A 26,991-nucleotide genomic window follows, 5' to 3' on the forward strand; every position below is an offset into this window, starting at 1 on the left:
GAACAACCCATTACATCTAGCCATGATATGCTGTAAACTACAAGTTTAAAGGTTGGCTCCGCCCAGGAAGAATGTTTGTGGATGTACCTCTCAGTGAATCTGATGGAGATTAAGGCTGCATACATCCAGATCTTTCTGCATGCATGCCTGTCTGTGTCTGTGTCTGTCTCTCTGTCTGTGTCTGTGTTCTGTGTCTATCTGTGTCTGCCTGTCTGCCTGCCTGCCTGCCTGCCTGCCTGTCTGTCTGTCTGTCTGTCTGTCTGTCTGTCTGTCTGTCTGTCTGTCTGTCTACGTGTCTGTCTGTCTACGTGTCTGTCTTTCTGTCTGTCTGTCTGCCTGCCTGCCTGTCTGTATGTCTACGTGTCTGTCTTTCTGTCTGTCTGTCTGTCTGTCTGTCTGTCTGTCTGTCTGTCTGTCTGTCTGTCTGCCTGTCTAGCTCTGTCTGTCTGCCTGTCTGCCTGTCTGCCTGTCTGTCTGTCTGTCTGTCTGTCTGTCTGTCTGTCTGCCTGTCTGTCTGTCTGGCTGTCTGTCTGTCTGTCTGTCTGTCTGTCTGTCTGTCTGTCTGTCTGTCTAGCTCTGTCTGTCTGTCTAGCTCTGTCTGCCTGTCTAGCTCTGCCTGTCTGCCTGTCTGTCTGTCTGTGTCTGGCTCTGCCTGCCTGTCTGCCTGTCTGTCTGTCTGGCTGTGTCTGGCTCTGTCTGCCTGTCTGTCTGTCTGCCTGCTTTTACTGTACATCTATTGGAACTATCTGTGTTCCTGGAATGTCATGTCCTAACTGATGCTGGATGTGTCAAGGGAGCGATAAAAAGCAGATCATTACCTCAAGATCCAACCAAACCATTCATATTCGGATCAATTATTCAGCATCTGCAAGCCCATGAATACATTTCCCTCTCATGTCACTGGCTGTACCACAGGGGCCTCTCTGGGACATGGAATATGGAACACGGAACATGGAACATGAAACATGGAACATAGAACGTGTATTTTGTAATGTTCCTAATTGATTGCTGTCCACTTTCCTTGTTTTAGTCATGAACCAAGACACTCGGGTTCAACTACTTTTACTTCATTATAAACTGGTGTATCTCATTTGACAACAGAACTGCATGGTTACAGTCACATTTCTCATTTGACAACAGAACTGCATGGATACAGTCACATGGTTACAGTCACATGGTTACAGTCACATTTTCGGATGACACTATCATACCACAATGTAATTTTTTTTTTTTTTTATGTCAAAGGTTACTTTCCTGGCATACTTCTCTGTGTGGAGTTGATGTGTTGATGTGGAACTGCAGAGGAGGTTCAGGCTGAGAGGAGATCTGACCATGAGGAGGATATGACCACCTCCCTACAGCCTCATAATGACATCTCTGAAATTAAACGTACACACACACACAAAGGTACACATCCATGCGCGCACACACACTAGCTGTATTTTATGTATATTATGTGTTGTTCATCCCTGCTAATTGCCCCCTACTTGGTTTTAGCACTGGTAAACTGCATCAGTAAGGGTTAAGGCTTATGTACAATACATTTTTTTCTTTGTTTTCTTACGCTGACCTAGAACGTCATCGTTCAAACTATATGGTGTAATTTCGTTTCTTTCCTGAAGTTATAGATATAACGGTAATAGCCGCAGGGATTTCGCAAATTCAAATCCCGGTTTTATTGGTGTTTCTTCATCGCTGCGGAACGTTCTGCACACATCAGAAAGGTTCTGCCAATAAAACTCGAGCGAGGGTTAAAGCCCCTTTGTTGCCATGGACACCATGACAGTCTCCGTAGTACCGACCTGACAGGCGCATGGAGTACCAGACGAGGGAGGGGGGGGAGGGGGGGAGGGGGCGTGTCGAACAGACTTTCCTCCTACCCATTGGCTGAGAAGGTGTCACGTGCTGTATTATGGAATGCTAATGCACAGAGTTGGGCTCTCCCTCCCTGCTGCCTTCGAGCTGCTGTGTTCCAGGACCGCCGGATAAAACAACATCAAGACATGGTGTAGCAAAGCAGGCAGGCGGCTAGACAGTGCACACCAGTGGGGAATCACACGCTCTCTTCGGAAGGTATGGCGGCTAAAATACGTATCGATCCTAAACAGGCCGTTCGAGGCCTCGGAGCGGGAGCTCTTGTTGTGCTCACAAGGGTCAGTGACCGTGCTGGTCCGAGCGCGTGCGTGCGTGCCACAGGACTACTGAGGGGCAAAGGACGTAGCTAGCTAGCTAACGTTAGCCGAACTAGCTATCCACTACTAGTAACTCTGAAACAGCGGAACATGTATTAACAGTTGATTTAACCATAGCTTCGTACGCAGCACACTGGATTTCATAAGGCAATTGTTGTAGATGTGATTAGTAAAGGAATGCACTTTTCTGCCAACCTCTGATCCGGTTAGGCATTCATTGGCATAACAGTTGTAGTTACTGGGTTGAGGGCGGTCTAATTTCTCAGCGTGTACTGTGACCAGCTTTAACATAAGTTGTATATTTGTATCGTATACAACCCAGCTCTTTCCTGGGTGCGGGGAATGGGGGTAGGTAGCTAGCTTGAGCAAGTATCCTTTTGAGAGAGTTCAACTCTGTCCCCTGGGTCACGACCCCGCTGGGGGTCTGTCTGGGCAAGTGCAGCTGGAGACTCTTAACCCGCATGGGGGAAGTGTAGCCTTTCTGCCCCTGGCTCATTCAGGGACCCAAATTAGAATGTAATGGACGCTAAAGACTTCCTTGACGTCACTAGAGCTTATACATGCGTATGTAGACACACACACACACACACAGGTCTATAAGTCACGGGTCTATTTGCATATGTTCCGAACGTAATAAACTTTTTTTCATTAAAAAATATATTTTATATTTGACATTTCAGAGTATTTTAAGATTTGGTATGTCCTCTTTTTTTGTTGCTTTGCTGACAGCCTGCATGGACTACACTTGTTTAGCTGATGCCCAGTGTCACCCAGCATGACCTGCCCATGTTCCACAAAGCTTTCTAGTGATCTTCCAGAATGCTTGACATACATGTACATTTCCCATGGGAAAATGTGTCCAAACCTTTGACTGGTACTGTACATACATACAAACATACATACATACATAGCCTTGCATATACACTGTGCAAACCCTCCCTAACCTATGCCACACAGGTATGTTCTCCTCCCTTAATAACAGCAGTTCCTGGCTGCTTGAGCTGAGGTGCATGGCTGTCACTGGGCTGTCTGTGTTCACACCACCAACAGTCTGTCTGGCCTCATTACACAGCGTCTTAATCATACATGCTGCTATGCAGCCGGCTCTAATTGGCTGATTTTCAGAGGCAGACAAACTGATTTGTTTCTTGTTACAGCAAAGCCTCTAGCCCCGCCCCCAGGCTCCGGGGGTTAAGTGTGATGTGATGTCTGGGGTGTGAGTGTGGAGGACAGAGGTGGTTATTATGGGATGACGAGTTGTTCCTGACAATGCTGGAAGGCTTTTAGCACTAGGAGAGTTCAAGCTGGTGTTGCTTTGAGAACATTTACACCTCAACGTGTGTGTGTGTGTGTTTGTTTGCTGCCCTCTGCCTCACCTCTCAAGTTTCCAACTAAATGCCCATACAGGTGTTGAGGCTCTCTGGCCTGGGTTAGTGGTGTTGTGTTTGAGGCTCTGGTCTGGGTTAGTGGTGTTGTGTTTGAGGCTATGCTCTGGTCTGGGTTAGTGGTGTTGTGTTTGAGGCTATGCTCTGGTCTGGGTTAGTGGTGTTGTGTTTGAGGCTCTGGTCTGGGTTAGTGGTGTTGTGTTTGAGGCTCTGGTCTGGGTTAGTGGTGTTGTGTTTGAGGCTCTGGTCTGGGTTAGTGGTGTTGTGTTTGAGGCTATGCTCTGGTCTGGGTTAGTGGTGTTGTGTTTGAGGCTATGCTCTGGTCTGGGTTAGTGGTGTTGTGTTTGAGGCTCTGGTCTGGGTTAGTGGTGTTGTGGTGTATAGTGGGACTATAGGTGCAGGTGTGGGACAGATTACAAGTGTGGATGTACACACACGACTCTCACACATACACACACAACACACACACACAACACACTCACACACAACAAACACACAACAGTCACACACACACACACACACACTTATTCTCACACACTCTCCAGGAGGTATTATTGCTTACAGTGTTTGTTTTGTAACACAAGCTGAGTGACCACCATAGACTTCCACACTCTGTCTCTCCCTCCCTATCTCAGCATCTCTCTCTCTCCTACTGTCTCTCATGCTCTCTCTCTCTCTCTCTCTCTCTCTCTTTCTCTCTCTCCTACTGTCTCTCATGCACTCTCTCCCTCTCTGTGCGTCTCCCTCCCTATCTCAGCATCTTACTCTCTCTCTCTGCATCTGTCTCTCTCTGTCTCTCTGTCTCTCTCCTACTGTCTCTCTCTCTCTCTGTCTGTCTCTCCCTATCTCAGCATCTCTCTCTCTGTCTGTCTCTCCCTCCCTATCTCAGCATCTTACTCTCTCTCTCCTACTGTCTCTCATGCTTTGTCACTCTCATCTTTCACTATCATCTCACTCGTTTCCTCTCTTCCGCTGTCTCAACATCTCTCTCTCTCTCTCTCTCTCTCTCTCTCTCTCTCGTCCTCTCTCACACTCTCTCTCTGTCTCTCTCTCGTTCTCTCTCTCTCTTACTAGCTTGCCCAGCCACCTAGCCCAGACCAGCCCATATTTCAGTCTTTGGTGAGGCTGGGGTTGTTTTGTGAGGCTGAATATTCAAATCTTTTGATTGGTAGAGAATCTCCTGCCAGAACCGTCTCAGTGGGAGCGCACGCTGAACTCTGAGCGTTCTAAATATGGATGACTCACAAGAGCCCGTTCCAAACACGGCTGGAATGAATCAGTAGAGCATATGGAGATGAAGGCATGCTTCGTAGTGTTGGACAGCAGGGCTAACTGTTGGTGACCTTATTCTGCTGTCTGTGTCTACTCTCTGTGTGTGTGTGTCTGTGTGTGTACACGTGTGTGTGTGTGTGTGTACATATATGTGTGTACATGGAGATCATCAGACTGAGACAGAGCCCAAATCATTTATTACAGCCTCATGATTCTCATCCCTCCTCCTCACACTCCCCTCTAGTTCCTTCTCCCCCTTCTCCCCCCATACTCCCTCTCCCCCCTCCTCCCTCTCCCCCCTCCCTCTCCCCCTTTCTCCTCCTCCCCCTCCCTACGTCCAACCCTCCAGACAGATGTTAGCTCATTCTCTGGTCTTCAGCTAATCTATATGCTAATGCAGAGATGATAATCAATGAGCTTCACGCCTGCGCTGCGCCATCTATACTGCCTGCCCCAGGCAGGTGCTGAGTCTGGGGTCTGGGCTCTGGGTCTAGTCTGGGGTCTGGGTCTAGTCTGGGTCTAGGGTCTAGTCTGGGTCTAGGGTGTGGGTCTTGTCTGGGTCTAGGGTGTGGGTCTAGTCTGGGTCTAGGGTGTGGGTCTAGTCTGGGTCTAGGGTCTGGGTCTAGTCTGGGGTCTGGGTCTAGCGTGTGGGTCTAGTCTGGGTCTAGGGTGTGGGTCTAGTCTGGGTCTAGGGTGTGGGTCTAGTCTGGGTCTAGGGTGTGGGTCTAGTCTGGGTCTAGGGTGTGGGTCTAGTCTGGGTCTAGTCTGGGTCTAGGGTGTGGGTCTGGGTCTAGGGTGTGGGTCTAGTCTGGGGTCTGGGTCTAGCGTGTGGGTCTAGCCAGGCAGAAGGGAGCAGGGCAGGGTGCATGGTAGGGTGCGTGAGCACAGCCGGGTCACAAGAAGAAGAGTAATAGATGTAGAAAACCTATATACTGTGTCAGCTGTTTGTTTCTAACGTTGACCATGATGCTCAGTACACAGGTAGAGGGTGGAGGGTTGTGACAGAATGGGGTTTGGGGTGTTTTGGTGATCCTAGATAATGGCCCTGGTTTTCTGCAGTGGCTGCATTAAATACAAAATCCTGAATTCATGCGGGGGAGGGGAGGGAGATGAGGGGGGAGGGAAAGGAGAAAGACGAGGGGGAGGGGAGAGAGGAGCGTAAAATCATTACCATTACCATCATCTTCATTAGGGGAGCTCCTGCCAGCCAATCAGCATGCAGCACTGTTGGGGGATTCCATAGGCGCCCCGTTGGCTGTCGCTAGGATACCACCTAATCAGGAGGCTGCGTCCTGGTTGGTGGGTTGCTGGGTCTGGGAGCAGACTGGAGGGTGAGTGGAGGCAGAGGGGATAGGGTTTGGATACATCACACACACTCACACACACTCTGTCTCTCTCTCTCTGTTTCTCTCTATCAAACACACTCTGACATACACTCTCTCAAACATACTCTCACATATACACTCTCTCAAACACTCTCACATGTACACCCTCTCATATACACATTCTCACACACACTCTTTCTCCCTCTCCCTCTCTCTCTGACACACGGGGGTCCAGGCAGTGAGGGAGACAAAGAGCAGCGTCGATCAGCAGCCTCCCAGGGGATGGGGCACCACGGCCCTGCAGAGAGGACACGCTGGGGGGGCCGCAGGAGGTAGGACACGCTGGGGGGGCCGCAGGAGGTAGGACACGCTGGGGGGGGCCGCAGGAGGTAGGACAGACTGGGGAGGAGGTAGGACAGACTGGGGAGGAGGTAGGACATGCTGGGGAGGAGGTAGGACAGACTGGGGGCGCTGGGGGAATTGGGGGTGGACTATGTCTGCCTTCATGCCTGTGTTCACCATCACCCCTCTGTACTTTCACACTCTCCAGTCCCCTCTCTGTCATTCTCCAGCTCCCTCTCCCCCTCTCTCTCTCTATTCCTCCCTCTGTTCCTACGTCTCTATAGTCTGGCTTTTTAAACCCACCAGTGCACACCACTCTGATCTATTGATCTGTGGATGGGACTGCAGCTAAGGGTTTCCTTTATTTACTATGTCATCATCAGGGGTGGAGACCACAGCCTTGTTAGGTGAGGGAGGCTCCTGCTAGCAGCGAGCTCACTGTAGCCTGCCAGCTGTCAACAGACACACACACGGGGAGAGAGAGACAAGGTGAAAGACTGGGACAGGGAGGGAGAGAGACAGGGAGGGAGAGAGAGAGAGGGAGAGAGAGAGAGCCTGGTGAAAGACTGGGACAGGGAGGGAGAGAGACAGGGAGGGAGAGAGAGAGAGAGGGAGAGAGAGAGAGCCTGGTGAAAGACTGGGACACGGAGGGAGAGAGACAGGGAGGGAGAGAGAGAGAGGGAGAGAGGGAGAGGGAAAGAGAGAGAGAGGGACAGGGAGAGAGAGAGAGACAGGGAGAGAGCCTGTCTGTCTCAGTCCCTCTCCAGCACAGTCTTCAGCCTGTGTTGGTTGAATGATTGATCCTCTCCAGGACATCAATCCTGCAGGACCGAGTGGTGCTGTCATAGCTAGTGTTCAGCTTCAGAGATCTCACTCCAAACAGCCAGGTACAGGTCGAGGCTGAGTCAAGGTGTGTGTCTGTTAACTCTGTTTACATCCTTAGTGTGTGCCTGCTTCGCCTCAGTGCTTTCACCACACCAGCTCAGGTTTCTATCTACAGATAGGGCTGCGTTTCCCAAAAGCGTCGTAAGCCTAAGTTGATCATAGAATCCATCGTACACCGCATCTTAATTTTACGGGCCGTTCCCAAAGACATCGTAGCTAAAGTGTCTCTTGAAAATTCGTAGCTCTTGAAAGCGCATAGATTGGCCTACTTCTTACGAGCATGTTTGGGAAACGCAGGTAAGAAATATCGATGGTTTGATTTTTTGCTCAGTCGTTGCTACGATCCATCGTTATCGGGATACGCAGCCCAGGTGTGTGTGGCAGCATGAGGATGATGGTGGGGTGAGTGTGGGGTGATGGATGCATGGAACTAGAATCTGGAATCTGGAGACAAAAACTGCAGGATTTAGAATACAGGCAGGTTTGGTTTCAGAACTAGAATCTAGAATGTTGAGTGCTAAAGATTAGAACAGTTTTGGGTTTTGAAGAGTACTGTCATTAACTACTGATCAATTAACAATAATTCAAGATTACAACTAATGATTATTTTATTACTTTTATACGGTTTTGAATGTTCGGCGGTATGGCCTCAAATGTATATCACGGTATAATTTTGAACCACGGAAGGTAATGGTATGTATCACGATATATTAGTTTTTCTTAACATTTCTAGTTGGCTAGTCTACCGAAATCGGATTTGGATGGGGAACAGCAGGTGTGAAGCATGATTTTAATTTTTCCAACTTTTGCAGTGCTTTGCCACAGAAAAGAGCTAGGCTAATATAGCTTCAACAGTACGTTTATGGGATAACAAGAACACTTGGTTCAATATTTGTATTGCGCTAGATAACAAAATATTACATGGCTGAACACTCCACTCTGTTGGCCTAAAATACTCCACTCTGTTGGCCTACAATACAAATTTCACAATTCTAACAAAAAAACCGCATTCTGGTAGATTGTTCATATTCGTGCACATGCATGGCTTTCAGGTGGTGAACAAGATTGCTAGTGTTTCCACCTTTGGAATATATTTATATCATTAGAAATCCCTATTTCTTTTCTTCAATATGTTATAAATTGTTTGGTGTATGATTTAACATGAAAATTCATGTAAATATGAATACAATATCATTCTGGCACCAAATGGAATTTTCTGAATTTTGGCTCAGGCTGGAGTGGAATTCATATGTACACTTCAAACCACTATGCACGAATCACTTCTGCATTTTGTACAAGCTAGGTCAACAACTTCCGGTAGCTAGCAGTTAGGTTAATTCTCAAACACAAAATGCCGTTTTGGGTTGCCTTCCCAAAATGAACATTAACGATGTACTTGGGATTGTATGTTGCGACAATTACGAAGGTAAGGTTTATCTAACTCACACAATAAAAGCAGCTAACTATGCTGGCTCTAGCTATCTAGGATTTGAGCAGTAAAGTTAGCTAGGCTAGCTAGCTAAAAGAACGTTTGCTACATTATAATGCTCTCAATTAATTGTCAGCGTGCTAGTTGTTAATTTGAACTCATAAAAAATAATTCTGTCATATTTGTTCCCTATGGATAATGTAACGTTCTAACAGAAATCTGGAAACGGGAGACATCTCCGTGAGGGCGACCTGTTAGCGGTCGATGGAAAAAGAAGCGTGAAGCCGCACAACTTGAGCGTAGGCTTAAGAGAGTAATACCTACGGGCTAACAGCCTGTTCTGATCACGTTTTCTAACTTCACTAAGTTCTAGACCTGGCCTGGCCGTGGTAGTTACGCAGGTTACTTCTCTTCACAATGTGTGCTTACTGTGGCGCTGATAGACAATTTGTCTTTTTTGATCGCTCAAATGATTTTAGCCGTGAAAGCGAACTGTTTGGCTCCAGGTGGTAAACATGTGATAAGTGCGAATTAAGTGAACGGATGTGTTGGGCGGCCTAAAAACAGCGTACAGTGGAAAAGGTTGGGGATGTCTGGTCTATACTATTGTCTCTGTAGAGAAGTTGACTAGATTATAAACTGCTCTGTGTGCTCCTGTAGATATATTGTGTGGCATAGTGCTTGCTGCAGAGCAGGACTGATGTTTACAGGCTGGAGGGGGAGGACACTGGCTCTCCTTATTTCACTACACCATCACACCACCCCCCAGCCTCACTCTCATTCAAACCCCCTATCCAAACACTCAACCTCCACCTCACGCTCACTAACTTCCCTCCTCCCTCTCTCTCTCCTCCTCTGTCTCTCTCTCTCCCCCTTCCTTCAACCTCCCCCCCTCCCTCTATCTCTCCCTTATCCCTCCCTCCCTCCCATCCTCGCCATGGTTCAAGTCCTCATGAGACCTATGTGCTGGTCAGGAGAGTAGACCTGTGTGCTGGTCAGGGGCGTAGACCTGTGTGCTGGTCAGGGGAGTAGACCTGTGTGCTGGTCAGGGGCGTAGACCTGTGTGCTGGTCAGGGGCGTAGACCTGTGTGCTGGTCAGGGGCGTAGACCTGTGTGCTGGTCAGGGGAGTAGACCTGTGTGGTGAGTTGTGAGCACTTGGTCTCTGACCCCTCCCCCTCTTCATGGAGAGCAGGGATAGGTGGGCTCAACAGCAGGCTGGTAGTAATGAAGCCAAACCTTTGGGGTAGCGTTTCCAAGAGTCAACGTGTGCTTGTAATCAGAGCCTGATGGGGAAAACACTGTTTATTTAAACAGGCCCCTCAAATTAGATTTCGATCTCCGGTAGGCATTGGAATAACAAAACGAACCTCAATGGATTTATTCAGCTAAGGGCTCGAATATCTGGCTTCTCTCCTGCTAAAATAGGCTTCATATATAATAGTCCTAGGGTGGTCACCCAGTCTTCTGGTTCCGGGGTCTTGTGGTAGGGTTCTGGAACCAGTTCTTGTTCCAGAATTCCTTCAGAATAATCTGACTCCCTCTGACCTCTCCCCTGTTCCCCTGCAGGTACAGGAGAGCCATACAGAAGGGCAGCAGGGGCTCCAGGGCGAGAAGGGGAGAGGGCACCATGGATAGTGACCAGGGGGCTGCAGCATCCACTGCCACTGGGGCCACCTCCTCCACTACCTCCACCTCTACCATGACTACCTCCCCCACCCCCTCCACCCCCTCCTCCTCAGCCCAGGGTGGGGTGGTGGTGAGTGGGGCTCCTGGAGGAGCAGGGAGGCAGGTCTCTCAGATCTCTGTGTACAGTGGCATCTCTGACCGGCAGACTGTTCAGGTAAGACTTCACCTGGGGACATAGACACATACACGCATTCACACAGCACACACACACACACATATATCTATATAGATATATCTATATAGATATAACAAACACGGTAACACACTTCAATTCGTTATCCATTGTGCTACTGACCCCTGGTGGTGCTGGTAGGTAGCGCGTGTTCTCTCCATACGAGCACACAGGAACCTCCTGCTAGGAGCTAACTGTCACAGCAAAGACAGGCCAGGACCTGCGTCCAGTTACCCAGGTCATAACCACCGTCCTGACGCCGCTTAGCGTGGTTGTGGTTGGTAGTCTCAGGGAAGCCACCTAACTAAAAGATATCTAAAAGATATATAAATAGGAGTTGTGAGTGTTTTGTTATTTTGTGTTGCCCTCAAAGGTACCTACTGTTGCTGCAGCTCGCTCACTCCTCAAGTATTGCATGGGTAACCTGGTTGCAGCTAATGCAGATTCGCTGCATGGGTAACCTGGTTGCAGCTAATGCAGATTTGCTGCATGGGTAACCTGGTTGCAGCTAATGCAGATTTGCTGCATGGGTAACATTAGTGCAGCTAATGCAGAATCGCTTTTGTTTTGCTTTTGATTCATTTCTATTTTGTCTCTCTTCATCCCCCCCCCCTGCCCCAGGTGATTCAGCAGGCTCTCCACAGGGGGCCCAGCTCAGCAGCTCAGTACCTGCAGCAGATGTATGCAGCCCAGCAGCAGCACCTCATGCTGCAGACTGCAGCCCTGCAGCAGCAACACAGCCTGCAGACTGCAGCCCTGCAGCAGCAACACAGCCTGCAGAGTCTGGCCGCAGCACAGCAGGTCACACACACACACCTTAATACACACACATAAACACACCACACACTCAGACACCCAGAAGTCCTAAGTAAGTGTTGTGGTGTGTGTTGCCAGGCCAGTCTAGCAGCAGGCCGACAGAGCTCCACTCAGCACAACGGAGGATCAGCTCTCCAGCCTGGAGCTGCTGCTGGAACCGTGAGTCTCTCCTCGCCTGTCTCTCTCTCTCCTGTCTCACTATTCTCTCTCTCTCTTTCTCCACACCTCTTTCTCCACACGTCTCTTTCTCTTTACACACCTCTTTCTTAATTTCTCTCTCCCTCTTCCTCTCATCATCTTTCTCTCTGTCTCTGTAGAGGGGTCTCTCTCTGTCTCTGTCTCTCATCATCTTCCTCTCATCATCTTTCTCTCTGTCTCTGTAGAGGGGTCTCTCTCTGTCTCTGTCTCTGTCTCTCATCATCTTCCTCTCATCATCTTTCTCTCTGTCTCTGTAGAGGGGTCTCTCTCTGTCTCTGTCTCTCATCATCTTCCTCTCATCATCTTTCTCTCTGTCTCTGTAGAGGGGTCTCTCTCTGTCTCTGTCTCTCATCATCTTTCTCTCTGTCTCTGTAGAGGGGTCTCTCTCTGTCTCTGTCTCTGTCTCTCATCATCTTTCTCTCTGTCTCTGTAGAGGGGTCTCTCTCTGTCTCTGTAGAGGGGTCTGTCTCTGTCTCTGTCTCTCATCATCTTCCTCTCATCATCTTTCTCTCTGTCTCTGTAGAGGGGTCTCTCTCCCCATCTCTTAACCACCTCCCTCTCTTTCCTCCCAGATCAACCTCTCCCCCTCCCCAGCTGCCCAGCTCATCAGTCGGGCCCAAGGTGTTAGCTCATCCCCCGCCACCATTTCCCAGCAGACTGTGCTGCTGGGCCCGCAGTCCAGCCCCACCTTTGCCAGCCAGGCCCACATGTACCTGCGGGCACAGATGGTACACACACACACACACACACAAGGATGCACTAAGGTTATAATCGTAAACGAAAATGAACAACAAATAACCAACACTAGGTGGTAAAAACATAATGAACACTAGGTGGTAAAAACATGGTCTTTAACTGAAATAAAAATTGAAACGAGGCATTATAAAGAAAACGAAAACTAACTAAAACTTTCTTGTCTGGTTGCAAAACTAACCAAAATAACATACAATTATTGAGTAAATGACCTTGGTTTTCGTCTTGTCAATGTCTTTCATAGAGAAAATACATTTACATTTCTCGCTGGGAATCCAGAAATTACAACATTCCATGTCAAATTGAACACAGCATGCTCCTCGTCTGGCATCCTATTTGGGATCACTTTGAATATGACTGTGTCAGATAAAAGCAAGTGCCTTGCAGTGTAATATGAAATATTGTGAAATATGTGGACAATTTATTAAAGGGAAAAATCCCAAGAATTTTAAAGTAAATTTCAGAAGCGCGCACAAGGACGCTAACCTAGCTTACCTTAATAAGGTAAAGGACAACACCAAGCCCCCTCCCCCGAAACAGAAGCTAACAGGGCTAACAGAAGCTAACCCCAGTACAGGGCTAGGCAACATGACGGACACAAGCGTAGGACAGAGAACACTATAGCAGTGCTTTCACCGGCCAACCAATAGCTGCTGGTTAGTAAATAGGCAGGAACACCACAAACGGGAAGAAGCGTCGGTTAAAGACTAAAACCAACACTAAAACTAATAAAAACTAAACTAAAACTAAGCATTTTCAAAAAATAGAAACTAAACTAAAAAAACCTGCTTTAAAAACTAATTAAAACTAAATTGAATTTGAAAACAAAAAGTCAAAACGAAATAAAAACCAATGAAAAATGAAACTGTGTGTGTCTGAGGACTGTGTGTGTGTGTGTGTGTGCATTTCATCTGAGGACTGTGTGTGTATCTGAGGGCTGTGTGCTCTGTGCTGTGTTCCCAGGCTCAGCAGAGTAACTTGGTCCTGTGTTCCCAGGCTCAGCAGAGTAACTTGGTCCTGTGTTCCCAGGCTCAGCAGAGTAACTTGGCCCTGTGTTTCCAGGCTCAGCAGAGTAACTTGGTCCAGGTGGCCAGGACTCTGGGCCGGGCTGTACCCCTCTCCCCCCAGCTCATCTTCACCCCCACCGCCACCGTCACCGCTGTCCAATCAGAGAGCTCCAGCAAGGTGGCCTCCTCCCAGGTAGCTTAACCACTCTTAAACTGATTAAACTGTATATACCACACTATATATTATACTGCATATACCACACTATAGATTATACTGTATATACCACACTATAGATTATACTGCATATAGCACACTATAGATTATACTGTATATACCACACTATAGATTATACTGCATATACCACACTATAGATTAAACTGTATATACCACACTATAGATTAAACTGTATATACCACACTATAGATTATACTGTATATACCACACTATAGATTAAACTACATATACCACACCATAGATTAAACTGCATATACCACACTATAGATTAAACTGCATATACCACACTATAGTTTATACTGTATATACCACACTATAGATTAAACTGCATATACCACACTATAGATTAAACTGTATATACCACACTACAGATTAAACTGTATATACCACACTATAGATTAAACTGCATATACCACACTATAGATTATACTGTATATACCACACTATAGATTATACTGTATATACCACACTATAGATTAAACTGTATATACCACACTATAGATTATACTGTATATACCACACTATAGATTAAACTACATATACCACACCATAGATTAAACTGCATATACCACACTATAGATTAAACTGCATATACCACACTATAGTTTATACTGTATATACCACACTATAGATTAAACTGCATATACCACACTATAGATTAAACTGTATATACCACACTACAGATTAAACTGTATATACCACACTATAGATTAAACTGTATATACCACACTATAGATTATACTGTATATACCACACTATAGATTAAACTGTATATACCACACTATAGATTAAACTGTATATACCACACTATAGATTATACTGTATATACCACACTATAGATTAAACTGTATATACCACACTATAGATTAAACTGTATATACCACACTACAGATTAAACTGTATATACCACACTATAGATTAAACTGTATATACCACACTATAGATTATACTGTATATACCACACTATAGATTAAACTGTATATACCACACTATAGATTAAACTGCATATACCACACCATAGATTAAACTGGATATACCACTATAGAGTAAACTGTATACATCACTCTATAGATTAAACTGTATACATCACTCTATAGATGATACTACCTGTCCCTTTCCACACAACTGGATACAACTCTAACCCTGTACACAGCACATCACATCACAGGCAGGTTTACATTACTACCACCGTCTCCACCTGTAAACAGGTGTTGACAGTCTGTGAGGTGGTTCAGGGACAGAACATAAAAGTACCAGCTACCACATGCTCAAACTGAACGTAGCTCTGATCTATTGTTGTAGTACCTGGAGTATGTAATGGAGGGCAATAGAGTGCAAAGACATAGATATTTTTTTCTAACAATTCTTTTCAGAAAAAACTGTAAAGGTTAAACTTCTTTTGCAAAAAAGTTTAGAAAGGTTACATAAATGTTTCTGTTTGTTTCCAGGTAAAAAAAAAGTAAAATAATAATAATTGATGACATCATTGATGAGGACCGTGCTCTAATGTGCTCTGCTCTTTACTCAGTTTTCCTCCTTTCACAATATCGGTGATATTTTTTATTTTTTCATAGGATACAAACATATTTTGAACAAAGTTTGTAACAAACTTTTTCTGAAACAAATTGAAACTTTTTGTGTCGTCGTGTGGGTCTAAAAAGGTAAAAAAAATATTTTTGTACAAAAAGTTTAGAAAGTTTGAAAACATGTTTTTGGAAAAAAGGTTTTGAAGGGTTGAAAGAAGTTTACCAAAAAAGTTTGCATTATTGAGTACTGCAGTCTGCTCTGCTTTACTCTACCCTCCCTTCACTGTGTGTGAAATATTTTTTTATGTCGATTTCTTTAGGTTCTAACAAACCTTTTTAAGAAAAAACTTTTTTGGGTCGTTCGTGTGTGTTTGTGTGTGTGTGGGGGGGGGGGGCAATAAAAAGGTTAAAGAAATGTTTAAGAAAAAGATATCTAGATTTTTTGCGTTTTTAAGTTGAAAAAGTTTAGAAAGGTTGAGAATATTTTGGACAAAGTTTGTAACAAACATTTTTTTTTTTGAAAAAAATGCTTTTGTGTGAGTGTGGGGGAAAAAAGGAAAAAAACTATTTTTGTTGTTTAAGTTTTGAAAGGTTCAAATTGTTTAACTTTATCAAATCAACATTTATTTGTATAGCCCTTTTTACATGCAAGCATGTCACAGAGGGCTTCACATACGCCCATAGAACTGCCCCTCAACCAACCTAAACCCTCAAGGATTTGAGGGAAGGACTTTATAAAACAAAACGGTATCAGAAACTGTATGAGTGTTCATGCTGATCATTTCCACACCAGCAGCAGACAGTGTTTCCTGTCTCCTCCATCCAGGTCCAGAACCTGGCCCTCCGCGGCCCCCCGGGCCTCCAAGCCCTCAGCCTGAAGCAGAGCCCAGCCCCCATCCAGCCCTCCACTCCCCCCAAAACCCCCAGCCAGGGGGCCCCCGGGGGGCCGGGGGGGAAGCCCGGCACGCCCGCACCCCTCTACGAGGGGGGTCGGAGGGGGGAGGCAGCGGCGGCTTCAGAGGGGCGGGCCCTGAACATGAAGGGGGAGGCGGCTTCAGAGGGGCGGGCCCTGAACATGAAGGGGGAGGCGGCTTCAGAGGGGCGGGCCCTGAACATGAAGGGGGAGGCGGCTTCGGAGGGGCGGGCCCTGAACATGAAGGGGGAGGCGGCTTCGGAGGGGCGGGCCCTGAACATGAAGGGGGAGGCGGCTTCGGAGGGGCGGGCCCTGAACATGAGCCGCAGTGTGACTGTGGGAAGGGGCTCTGCTGTTATCGCTCCAGGTGTGTATAACCCTAACCCTTAGGGCGGCTAGCACACACTAGGTAGCACACACTAGGTAGCACACACTAGGTAGCACACACTAGGCAGTACACACTAGGTAGCACACACTAGGTAGCACACACTAGGTAGCACACACTAGGTAGCACACACTAGGCAGTACACACTAGGTAGCACACACTAGGTAGCACACACTAGGCAGTACACACTAGGTAGCACACACTAGGTAGCACACACTAGGTAGCACACACTAGGTAGCACACACTAGGCAGTACACACTAGGTAGCACACACTCAGTATTACATTGGTTGTACTCGCCAAGGTTCCTGGAGTATGCGCTAGAGGGTTAGAGGGCGCTAGAGGGCAGCAGAGCGTCTTGTAAGACACCATAAGTGTGTCCCAGGGTTTTTATTTATCATGAACCAAATGACAGTGTCATCTGGACATGATTAAGACAAGTTTCCAGTCAACAATGTAGCAACAGATAACAACATCCATAGAAGAGCAGTGTTGTCTGGGTACTGTGTGTGTGTGTGTGTGTGTGTGTGTGTGTGTGTGTGTGTGTGTGTGTGTGTGTGTGTGTGTGTACGTACCATGAGGTGTTAACAGAGGCGCTTTGTGAAGGCTGTTACCTGCTGAGGTCTGCATGTCTGAACCTGCTGGGTTACCCATCCATGACCAGACACGCGAGCAGAGGAGAGAGAGGGCAGAGGTAGAACAAGAGAGAATGCGAGGAGGGAGGAAGGGGGATGGAGGGGAGGTGGAGAGGTTGCAAAAGGGATGGATAGATGTGGAGGGAAGAAAAGGAGATGTGTGTTGGGACAACTTTGTTGTGTGTGTGTGTGTGTGTGTGTGTGTGTGTGTGTGTGTGTGTGTGTGTGTGTGTGTGTAATGCCTGTCTGTTTGCCATGCAGGGGGGTTAGCAGAGTGTGCACCCGGGAGCCAGTAATGGACTCAGGCAGGGGCGGAGCCTGAAGCTGGCCGCATGCGCTCATAATTACCCAGGGTTGCCATGGTAGCGGTCGTGAGGGACAGGTGTGCCCCGGAGATGTGTGGAGCTTCTCTTCCTAGAGAAATGGGACCGGGGGGGGGGGGCCCTGCCAGCCAGCCAAATCACTCAGCCAGCTAAGTCAGCTAAGTCAGCAGTGGTGGTACCCTGGTCCACAGAGCAGTGTTCCTGTCTGCTGGGTGGTAGAGCCTTCAGGAGGAGGAGGGGGGGGGGGGGGGGGTCTGATCTCCCAGCAGCATGGCTTCCTGTCTCCAGGGGACCAGCCTGGAGCATCTGCTCTCATGTTCTGTGTTGTTTTCATCCTCCTGTCTGATAGAGGGGAGGCTCTGCACCCCTCCTACACCTCTCTGCACCCTCCTACACACTCCTACACCTCTCTGCACACTCCTACACCTCTCTGCACCCTGCTACACCTCTCTGCACCCTCCTACACCTTTCTGCCCCCTCCTACACCTCTCTGCACACTCCTACACCTCTCTGCACCCTCCTACACCTCTCTGCACCCTCCTACACCTCTCTGCACCCTCCTACACACTCCTACACCTCTCTGCACCCTCCTACACCTCTCTACACCCTCCTACACCTCTCTACACCCTCCTACACCTCTCTGCACCCTCCTACACCTCTCTACACCCTCCTACACCTCTCTGCACCCTCCTACACCTCTCTGCACCCTCCTACACCTCTCTGCACCCTCCTACACACTCCTACACCTCTCTGCACCCTCCTACACCTCTCTGCACCCTCCTACACCTCTCTGCACCCTCCTACACCTCTCTACAACCTCCTACACCTCTCTGCACCTTCCTGCACCTCTCTACACCCTACTACACCTCTCTACACCCCTTTACACCTTTACACCCAGATTGCTACTGGATGCACTTTCCTGTTAGGTAGTCAGACTTGAGGGTGAGGGTAAGGTGTAGGCTACATTCTCCTATCTCTGAGGCTTGCTTGGTTATGCCCTGTCTGGTGCTGTCTGGTGCTGCTGTCTGGTGACCAGAATGGAGGTTCTCAGGAGATGAGGACGACAGCAGGAGCAGACAGAGACAAACTGGAAACTCAGGGATTTTCCAGGGCCTGGCCATGCAGGCCGCCCCACGCACACACACACACACAGCCCTCTCCTGTAGACATCCTGCTACACACACACACACACACAGCCCTCTCCTGTAGACATCCTGCTACACACACACACATACCATAGGAAGTGTGTGTGTGTGGGAGGGATGGGCTGACTCATTCTTCTCCTCATCCCACGGCCTTGAGGGAGAATGACCCCCTCTTCCTCCCCCTTTCCTTCTCTCCTCTGCAAGACGTCTTTCTCTCTCTTTTCCTCTGTTCCTCATTAGGGCTCTGAGAAAGCTGTGAGTGGGATAGTGAGGGCTGCTTCTTGTATCCGGTGTATTTTAACCATAAGTTGGGTTGCCTGTGAGTCCTGTGGCCCCACATGCGAGGCCCCTCCCCTGCGGATCCCGGGGTTGAGGAGGCAAGTTGGATGGAAACCTCCCAGCTCTGCTGTGGGGAGGCAGTGGTCTCCTCCCCCACACCCTAAACACCCTCCAGCAATGCTGCCCGTACTGGCTTTTCCACAACGGAGCCTGAGAGGGGGGCAGGCCCTGTAGGCTGGCCCCCTCCAGAACCAGAGCCCTGCTTCTCTCAGCCTCCCAGTCCCTGCTGCCGGAGGCGGGCGTGGGCGGAGCTGTGTTCAGGAGCCTCTCTGGGGAGCAGTTTGAGAGAAGCCCGTCTCGTTACGGATCAGTGAAGGTGACTCAGCAGGTGTCTGGGTTTCCCAGAGGGAGGTGTGTGTGTGTGTGTTGAGGTAGCAGAGTAGCAGTCACACTGACTCACCCTTGACTACAGTCAGTATGTCATGAATCCTCTCTCCTCCCGTCCCCGTGTCTGCCCCTACCTGTGTTTATACAGAGTTGTCCTCCGTAGAGGCCAGGGCCCCGCTGGCCTGACCCCAGAAGAGGAGGCCGGGCTGGGCTGGAGGCAGCTCTGTTCCTGGGTGGATGGTGTGTTTGCTCCAGAGTTGACAGGCTCTGATGGGCTAGTGTGAGTGGGATGCTAGTGAGCAATGAACTCTGATGTGGGCTTTTCAACACGTTCTCAATGCTGCGTTCTGTCAGCGCCCGCTAGCCAAGAGAAGCAGCAACGCTCCTTTCATACACCGGCTTCTCTGTTGTGGAGTCGGGTTCTGCTTTGGTTTCTTGGGTGATTCCCACATGGTTTGGTTTCTTGGGTGATTTCCACATGGTTTGGTTTCTTGGGTGATTCCCACATGGTTTGCTGTGACAGTTGGCAGGATGTGGAGCAGTGTTAGCCTGCGGTGTTCCTCAGGTTGATAAGGAGGGTAGCCAGCTGGCATGCTCTGGGGTCTGGGGTTTATCCCACGTGAAACGAGTGGGTTACAAGGATCTCTTCACTGACTCTACACTGTGTGTGTGTGTGTGTCCCCTCCAGCCTACACCCAGATCCAGCCCCACTCCCTGGTGATCCACCACAAGCAGCAGTGCCACATTCCTCAGAGAGCTCCTCTCCTCCAGACAGCCTCCATCCAGCCTCACCTCCACACCCCCGGCCCTGTGCAGCCCCGACCATCCGGCCCTCCCCAGGCCCCACCGGCCAGCTACCAGGCTCCACCGGCCAATCACCAGGCCCCACCGGCCAATCACCAAGCCCCACCGGCCAATCACCAAGCCCCACCGGCAAGCCACCAGGCCACCATCTTCCACTCCACCATCAGCCCCCACCACACGCTCCACCCCGGCCTCAGCCAGGCCAAGGCCCAGCCCGTCCAGCTCACCCCCATCAACCTCCAGATCCAGCCCACCGCCTCGCAGGTCAGGGGCCAGGTACGGAGGGGAATTCAAGTTCTCTTTTTCTCTCTTTCTACCTTTCTCCATCTCCTCTTTCTCTCTCACTCTATCTCCTCCTCGCTATTGCTCTCATTCTCTGTCTTTTGCTCTGTTTTATCCTCTCTCTCTCTCTCTCCCCCCCAGGCGTCCCGATTGGATCAAGACAGCAAAGACAAGCCCACCTCATTGGTGGTTAGAGAAACTCCGCCCCCTGCCGCCCAGCAGAGCCCCGCCCCCTCACCGGTCGCCAAGCCATCCGAGCCTCCGAAGCCCGCCCCTGCCACGCCCAACTCCACCCCCGTGGCCACGCCCACCAGCCTCCCGTCAGGTAGTAGCCCCAACCTTCTTTTTACGTCACAGTTGCCTTGGTCACACTATCGCCAAAAGCATTTTTTCCTGATGGGATACATTTTCTAGTTGGAGTTTAGACACCTGGACTCAAACACACCTGTCTCCTCTCTCCTCCTCATCCTCTCTACTCCTCCTCCTCTCTCCTCTCTAGAAATATGTTAAAAGTTGATCAGATTCCTCTGAGCTGCACACTTTGTTAGCAGACTCTTAGTCCAGGGCCTCGTCATCTGTATGACGCTACTCAGTCGTTAAAACTGACTGTACAACTATTCACACAGTTGAGACTAACGGTACAACTCTTTACACAGTAACAGGCAGTTCTGAACCCCCCCCCCCAAAATATGTACATATATATATATATATATATATATATATATATATATATAGGGAGTCAGATGGCTGAGCGGTGAGAGATCAAAAAAAAAAAAAAGTAATCAAAAGGTTGCCGGATCGATTCCCCGCCGTGCCAAATGACGTTGTGTCCTTGGGCAAGGCACTTACCTTGGGGGGAATGTCCCTGTACTTACTGTAAGTCGCTCTGGATAAGAGCGTCTGATAAATGACTAAATGCAAATGTAAATATATATTATATCAATATATATTTGGAATTGCAGTGATAAAACAATGAGCATCAAGCTGAAGCAGCTTGTTACCTCTGTTGCCACAACAAGAGAACAGAGCTGCTTGTAGTTTAGCACTGTGATGGTTCAGCCATGTTGAGGTTTCTTGTGGAAAATATTTCGTGTCAGATTGGTCCTTCTGGTTAGTGGAAACCGTGCGTTGCACACTGGTTTCCTGGAAGTGAAGACGCAGTGCTGCAGTGGGGATCTGCTCCACCCAACACCCCATTCTGGCTCCATGTTTTCTACGGTGTATTTCTGATGTAATAAAACTGCTTTTTAGTTTTTACTGGTGTTGGGGTGAATGTGGTGACATCATTGGTCACCAAGCTTGGGTGGGTGATATGGTCTCCATGGTTACTTTGTGCTACTTGTAATTGTTTTCCAGTGAATTCACTCACCTATATAATTGAATGATCAATTAAATAATTTGGCCCGAAGAATATTTAACAGGACAATAATTACTAAACCTGAATTTCTCTTTTTAAGGCCATTCACTTTTACCTAGTGAACATGAAGACAATTAACTGATACTCATATTCTGCATGAGTCATACATATTCTGTATGAGTATGATATCTTAGGAAGTCAGAAACCATCCAACTGTGTTCATAATTAAAACTGGTCTTGAGCCTGAACTGAATTAGTGAACATTACAGGAGTGTAATGTATGGCGTTAAGAGGAGCCTGTATTAGTGTCCAGGGGGAGAGAGGAGGCGGTGCTTCTCTCATGCTGCCCAGCGTGCACCGCCTGTCTTTAAACCGTGAAACACAGCAGCTCCGAGCGAGATTCGCACATTGTCGAGCCGTTTGTCAGCCCTCCATTGCCGTTGAGAGGCGTGCGATTCGAGCCTCTTTCAAAGAGTAGCGCAGATTTAGCATTTTTGTGTGGGCGTCCAAATAAAATTGGATAACAAGCTTAAGGGAAGCGACAGAGGAAGTTTTGGTGAGCCAATTCTTAATCTTTCTCTATAAGCGAAAGCTTTTAGAATGGGTACGGAAGCAGACCTATGTAAGTCTTTTAGCGGAGCTTTGGGCTAATGTGTAGAAAAGAACCGCTTTTAACGACTTTGTTTACAAGATGGATGTCTGCGTGCGTTTTTTGTTTGATTGTCGAGAAACTCGTCAAACAGTTGAATTGTATTTTGGCAGATTTATGTAAATTAGTTCACCTATTGTTTGCTATCTGATCAAGATGCTGAACTACAAACCTAGTGTTACGTTGGTGCTCGCCGCATGTAAACATGCTTGTTCTAAAAAGCGCAGATCAACTTCTTTGCGCCCAGGTATTTGTCAGTATCTTGTTATGATATAAACAGAAAACAATCTTCTCAAATCCTAACCTACACAATAAAATAACTACGCAGTAAGACACCACAACATAATTTTAAGGGGTGCGGGGGGATTAGATATCGATGATTTCCGTGCATAATTGACTCCCACAATTACGCAACTAGGAACACTCAGATTTGACAGTCGGCCCCGCAGTGACAGAGTCGAGCGGGAACACGTCTCGTTGATCTAAACTTCGTTTGTTTACCTGTCTGTTTGTGACTCAGCTCCGGCGGAGAGCTCAGCTTCGACCAAGCGCGTGAGCTCAACCCCATCACCTGGAACGCGCTCTCCTCCGGCGAACATGACCTCCGGAAACGAGAGCGAGGTGGCGCCTGTGGTGGCGGGAAGTGCGCCGCAGAACGGAGAGAACAAGCCCCCGCAGGCTATCGTCAAGCCCCAGGTCCTAACACACGTCATCGAGGGATTCGTCATCCAGGAGGGAGCAGAGCCGTTCCCCGTGAGTGTTAAGCTCTCTGAGGGGCGTCCATTACGAAGGAGTAAACAAGCTGTCACTGTCCTGTGTGTACTTGTGTGGATGCCCTGAGGGGTATACTACTTGAAACAAACATCATTTTCCTACACGAGACTGTTTTTGCAAGACTGTGCCAGCTTGACAGCTGCTCGCTAGTTACCTCCTGGCTTCCTCCTGAGCTTAGCCGGGTAACTGGCTCACGTTACCGTGTACCGGGTGTAGACCTGACGGAGGGAGCGTCAGCTGTGCACCATCAGGGGGGTGCCAGCGCGTGTCTGAGATCTGCACAGAAAGCCCTCAATTGAGCCTTATCATTTCCAGTAGGATTATTGTAGATAAGAACACATGTAGATTGATGCGTCTGTCTGGGGACTCACTGCCCCCTACTGGCTGGTTGTGGTTCCTGTTCCTCTCCTGAGGTGGGGCATGATGAGACAGTCAGACACTACACAGTGCTTGTTCTACTCCTACCTTCAAATGACGATAGTGTTGGTGCTCGTGTTTATGTTATTGTTGATGTTTGTGATATCTTGCTGTTGTTGTTTTTTATTGTTAATGTTGTGGTTGATGATGTTGTTATAGATGTTATTGTGGATGTTTGTGGTATAGTTGTTGATATTGCTGTGGTTGGTGTTAATGTTGATGTTTGTGAAATTGATGTTGTTGTTGTCCAGATTGAGCGGTTCCCCCTCCTGGTGGACAGCCCTAAGAAGGACCAGCTCTCCTCTGACCCAGACAAGACCCCCGGCAGTAACCCTGACAACAGCACCGACTCTGAGGCTGAGGACCAAGGTGAGGCTGACTGGCTGGCTGACTGACTGGGTTGCTGGCTGGCTGGCTGACTGACTGGCTGGCTGACTGGTTGATTGGCTGACTGACTGGTTGACTGACTGGCTGGCTGGCTGACTGGCTGACTGGCGAGGTGGCTGACCTGACCGACTGGCTAGCTGACTCCATTAGACTTCCGACATGTTACATTGTTCAGGCACAACTTGCCGGTGTTGCTGCTAACTGGTGTGTATGTGTGTGCTCAGAGCTGAAGGAGCAGGAGGAGGCAGATGTTCCTAAACTCACCTGTGAGTACTGCGGCTGGGTGGACTTCAACTACAAGTTCAAGGGCTCCAAGAGGTTCTGCTCCATGGTCTGTGCCAAGAGGTACGCTGCCCCCTCCCCCGGCCTCGCTGTCCCCCCCCCTCCCCCGGCCTCGCTGCCCCGGGCCCCCCCCCTCCCCCGGCCTCGCTGTCCCCCCCCCCCCCCCGGCCTCGCTGTCCCCCCCGGCCTTGCTGTCTCGCTGTGGAAACTTTGATCCAGAGCGACAGACAAATCATTTAGTATGGACTGCAATAAATCTCCTACCTGCATGAAAGACGTGTGATCTTCTTCTCCTACCTGAACAGGTACAATGTGGGCTGCACTAAGAGGATGGGCCTGTTCCGCCCAGAGAGGAGCAAACCAACCAATCGCTGGCGCAGGAGGTCTGTGGGCCGTCCCAGCGTGGAGGCCAAGAAGCAGGTAGGATCTACTTCCTGTACCACTTCCTGTGTCCTCACGCAGGTATAAGCCAGCGAGCTCTGACCATCTGCCCTGTTGTCCTTTCAGAAGCTGTCCCCCACACCCTCACAGCCCCCCCGGGGGTCCACGGCCCCCCCCACACCCTCACAGCCCCCCCGGGGGTCCACGGCCCCCCCCCTCCCCTCCCAGCCCAACCAGGGGGAGTCCAGCCCCTGTTCAGACACGTCCAGCGACGAGGAGCCCCCCTCCCCCGCCTCCCCCCTGTCGGCCGCCAGCTCCGGGCCCCCCCAGGGGCCCCCCCAGGGGTTAACCCCCACGCACCACCCCGCAGGGAGGGGCTCTGAACAGGAAGCCATGGAGCCGCCCCTCTCTCAGCACTTCATGCCCACCGACGCCACCCAGTGGAAGGTGGGGGAGGTGTACCAGTTCATCCGCTCTCTACCAGGTCGGTCCACACACCAACCCTCAAACATTTAAAACCCATTAATCAATTAGGTTTGATCATTCAGTGTTTACATTTGGTCATTTAGATGTTTTTACACAGAGATGTGCAAATGATGCATGTAGTACGTGTTGCAGATAATCAAAGACTTGGAAGTGCAGTTTTAACTGCTGTGGTTGTGTGTGGGTTAGTTAGTGTGGTCTGACTGCTGTGGTTGTGTGTGGGTTAGTTAGTGCGGTCTGACTGCTGTGGTTGTGTGTGGGTTAGTTAGTGCAGTCTGACTGCTGTGGTTGTCGCTCCAGGCTGCCAGGAGATAGCGGAGGAGTTCCGCTCGCAGGAGATCGACGGCCAGGCTCTGCTGCTGCTGAAGGAGGACCACCTGATGAGCGCCATGAACATCAAACTGGGTCCTGCTCTCAAGATCTTCGCCAGCATCAACATGCTGAAAGATTCCTAGCCAGGGGCCATCTACAGGACTGGCTGCCAATGTGTGTGTGTGTGTGTGTGTACGTGTGTGTGTGTACGTGTGTGTGTGTGTGTGGTGGGGGAGGAGAGTCTCACTCGCGGACAGGATGTAAGACTCGTCACCAAAGCACTGATATCTCTGACTGCACTAGCATATCAGCTCTTCTCCTACCCCTCTGGTGCCCCCCCCCCCGGAGACTCCAACCCCGCTGCCCCCTCCCCCCCCCCCCCTCGGAGACTCCGCCCCATGCTGGCTCCACCCCCTCCTGGCTCCACCCCTAGAGACTGTGCCCCTTGCTGGCTCCACCCATAGAGACTCCGCCCCATGCTGGCTCCACCCCCTCCTGGCTCCACCCCTAGAGACTCCGCCCCATGCTGGCTCCACCCCCTGGAGACCCCGTCCCCTTCTGGCGCCAATTGTGATTCATTTTCAGGGGAGTTGGAACAGAGATATTGTTACTAAAATAATATTCTCCTGACGTGTAATTGTGACTGAACATAGGACTTCTTACCATAGATGGTGTTTTATTTGAAGTTGTTACTTTGGTTATTGGCATCAAAACACAAGTGTGTATGTCAGGGGTCACTGAAAAGCTTGTGGAACGTTGTGTTGGGGAGCAGATAACGAGAGAAGTATATCGCTTTGGAAGAGGGTGTAGTTCAAATGGGAGGGGGGGGTAAATGTTTTTCTGTTTAGAGGCCTGACTAAAAGTTTGAGAAGCACTTCAGTTTATTTTTCTTGCAAAACATGCTCCTTAGTTCTCGTTTTCAAGGGAAGGTACTTTTTCTGTCTCAATCTCTTGCTCTCTTTCTCTCTCCCTCTCCCCCTCTCCCTCTCCCTCCAAAGTGATTTACCCAAATGCGTCCAAACTTGTTCAAGCCATGTGTGCTGGGACGTGTGGCACAGGAAGCACAGACCTGGGTGGAGACACACCAACTCAAGGGTCTCAGTCACAGGACATCCTAAACCCAGATGGAAATGACCAAGCAACGCTATCTTCAGAAGAGACTGCTGAATGTGTGAATTAAGGAATAACATGCCTGTGTTTTGCTTTTTAAGTTATTCATGTTTTATAATAAAAGGTGTTGTTTAATATTTTGAAATATGCAAATTTATGTGTAAATATCGTCCGGTTTCAAGGGAGTTTTTGTGTTTTTTTATAAAGTTCTTATCTTGGTCTTTGTCTGTTTGTACTTTGTGGTCATGTGATGGTAAACGAAGTTTTTGACTTTTGAGATGCTTTGTAAAATGCCTGTATTTATCAAAGAACGAATTTGTAACGCAAACTTTTTTCCAATGATAAATAATCTGCAACATAAAGCCATGGCCTTTTTGTGTGTGTGTGTTTGTGTCAGTCTTTATGAAGGATGTTTCGGGAGCTGTCACTAGTCTGTTTTACCGAACCTGTGCCAACAAAAGCAG

The 26,991-nt window shown here is 48.8% G+C and overlaps 1 protein-coding gene across 2 annotated transcripts; it reads left to right on the forward strand.

Moving 5' to 3' along the window:
• The first annotated feature begins 1,926 nt into the window (after nucleotides 1–1,926).
• On the forward strand, nucleotides 1,927–26,889 carry phc2b (polyhomeotic homolog 2b (Drosophila)). 2 transcript variants are annotated; one of them, XM_047025517.1, is made up of 16 exons: nucleotides 6,053–6,180; nucleotides 6,410–6,506; nucleotides 10,398–10,671; nucleotides 11,311–11,490; nucleotides 11,584–11,664; nucleotides 12,276–12,431; nucleotides 13,519–13,656; nucleotides 16,051–16,504; nucleotides 19,978–20,369; nucleotides 20,517–20,700; nucleotides 22,902–23,134; nucleotides 23,824–23,941; nucleotides 24,184–24,304; nucleotides 24,547–24,661; nucleotides 24,749–25,106; nucleotides 25,406–26,889. In XM_047025517.1, exons 2-16 carry the CDS (start codon nucleotides 6,457–6,459, stop codon nucleotides 25,558–25,560), a joined length of 3,009 nt encoding a protein of 1,002 aa, XP_046881473.1. In that variant the 5' UTR covers nucleotides 6,053–6,180; nucleotides 6,410–6,456; the 3' UTR covers nucleotides 25,561–26,889. The 2 variants fall into 2 exon arrangements, with proteins under 2 accessions (XP_046881474.1, XP_046881473.1); XM_047025518.1 differs by lacking the exons at nucleotides 6,053–6,180; nucleotides 6,410–6,506 and adding an exon at nucleotides 1,927–2,073.
• Nucleotides 26,890–26,991: the final 102 nt, after the last annotated feature.

This window comes from Hypomesus transpacificus, chromosome 9, assembly GCF_021917145.1.
Source record: "Hypomesus transpacificus isolate Combined female chromosome 9, fHypTra1, whole genome shotgun sequence".
NCBI lineage: Eukaryota > Metazoa > Chordata > Actinopteri > Osmeriformes > Osmeridae > Hypomesus > Hypomesus transpacificus.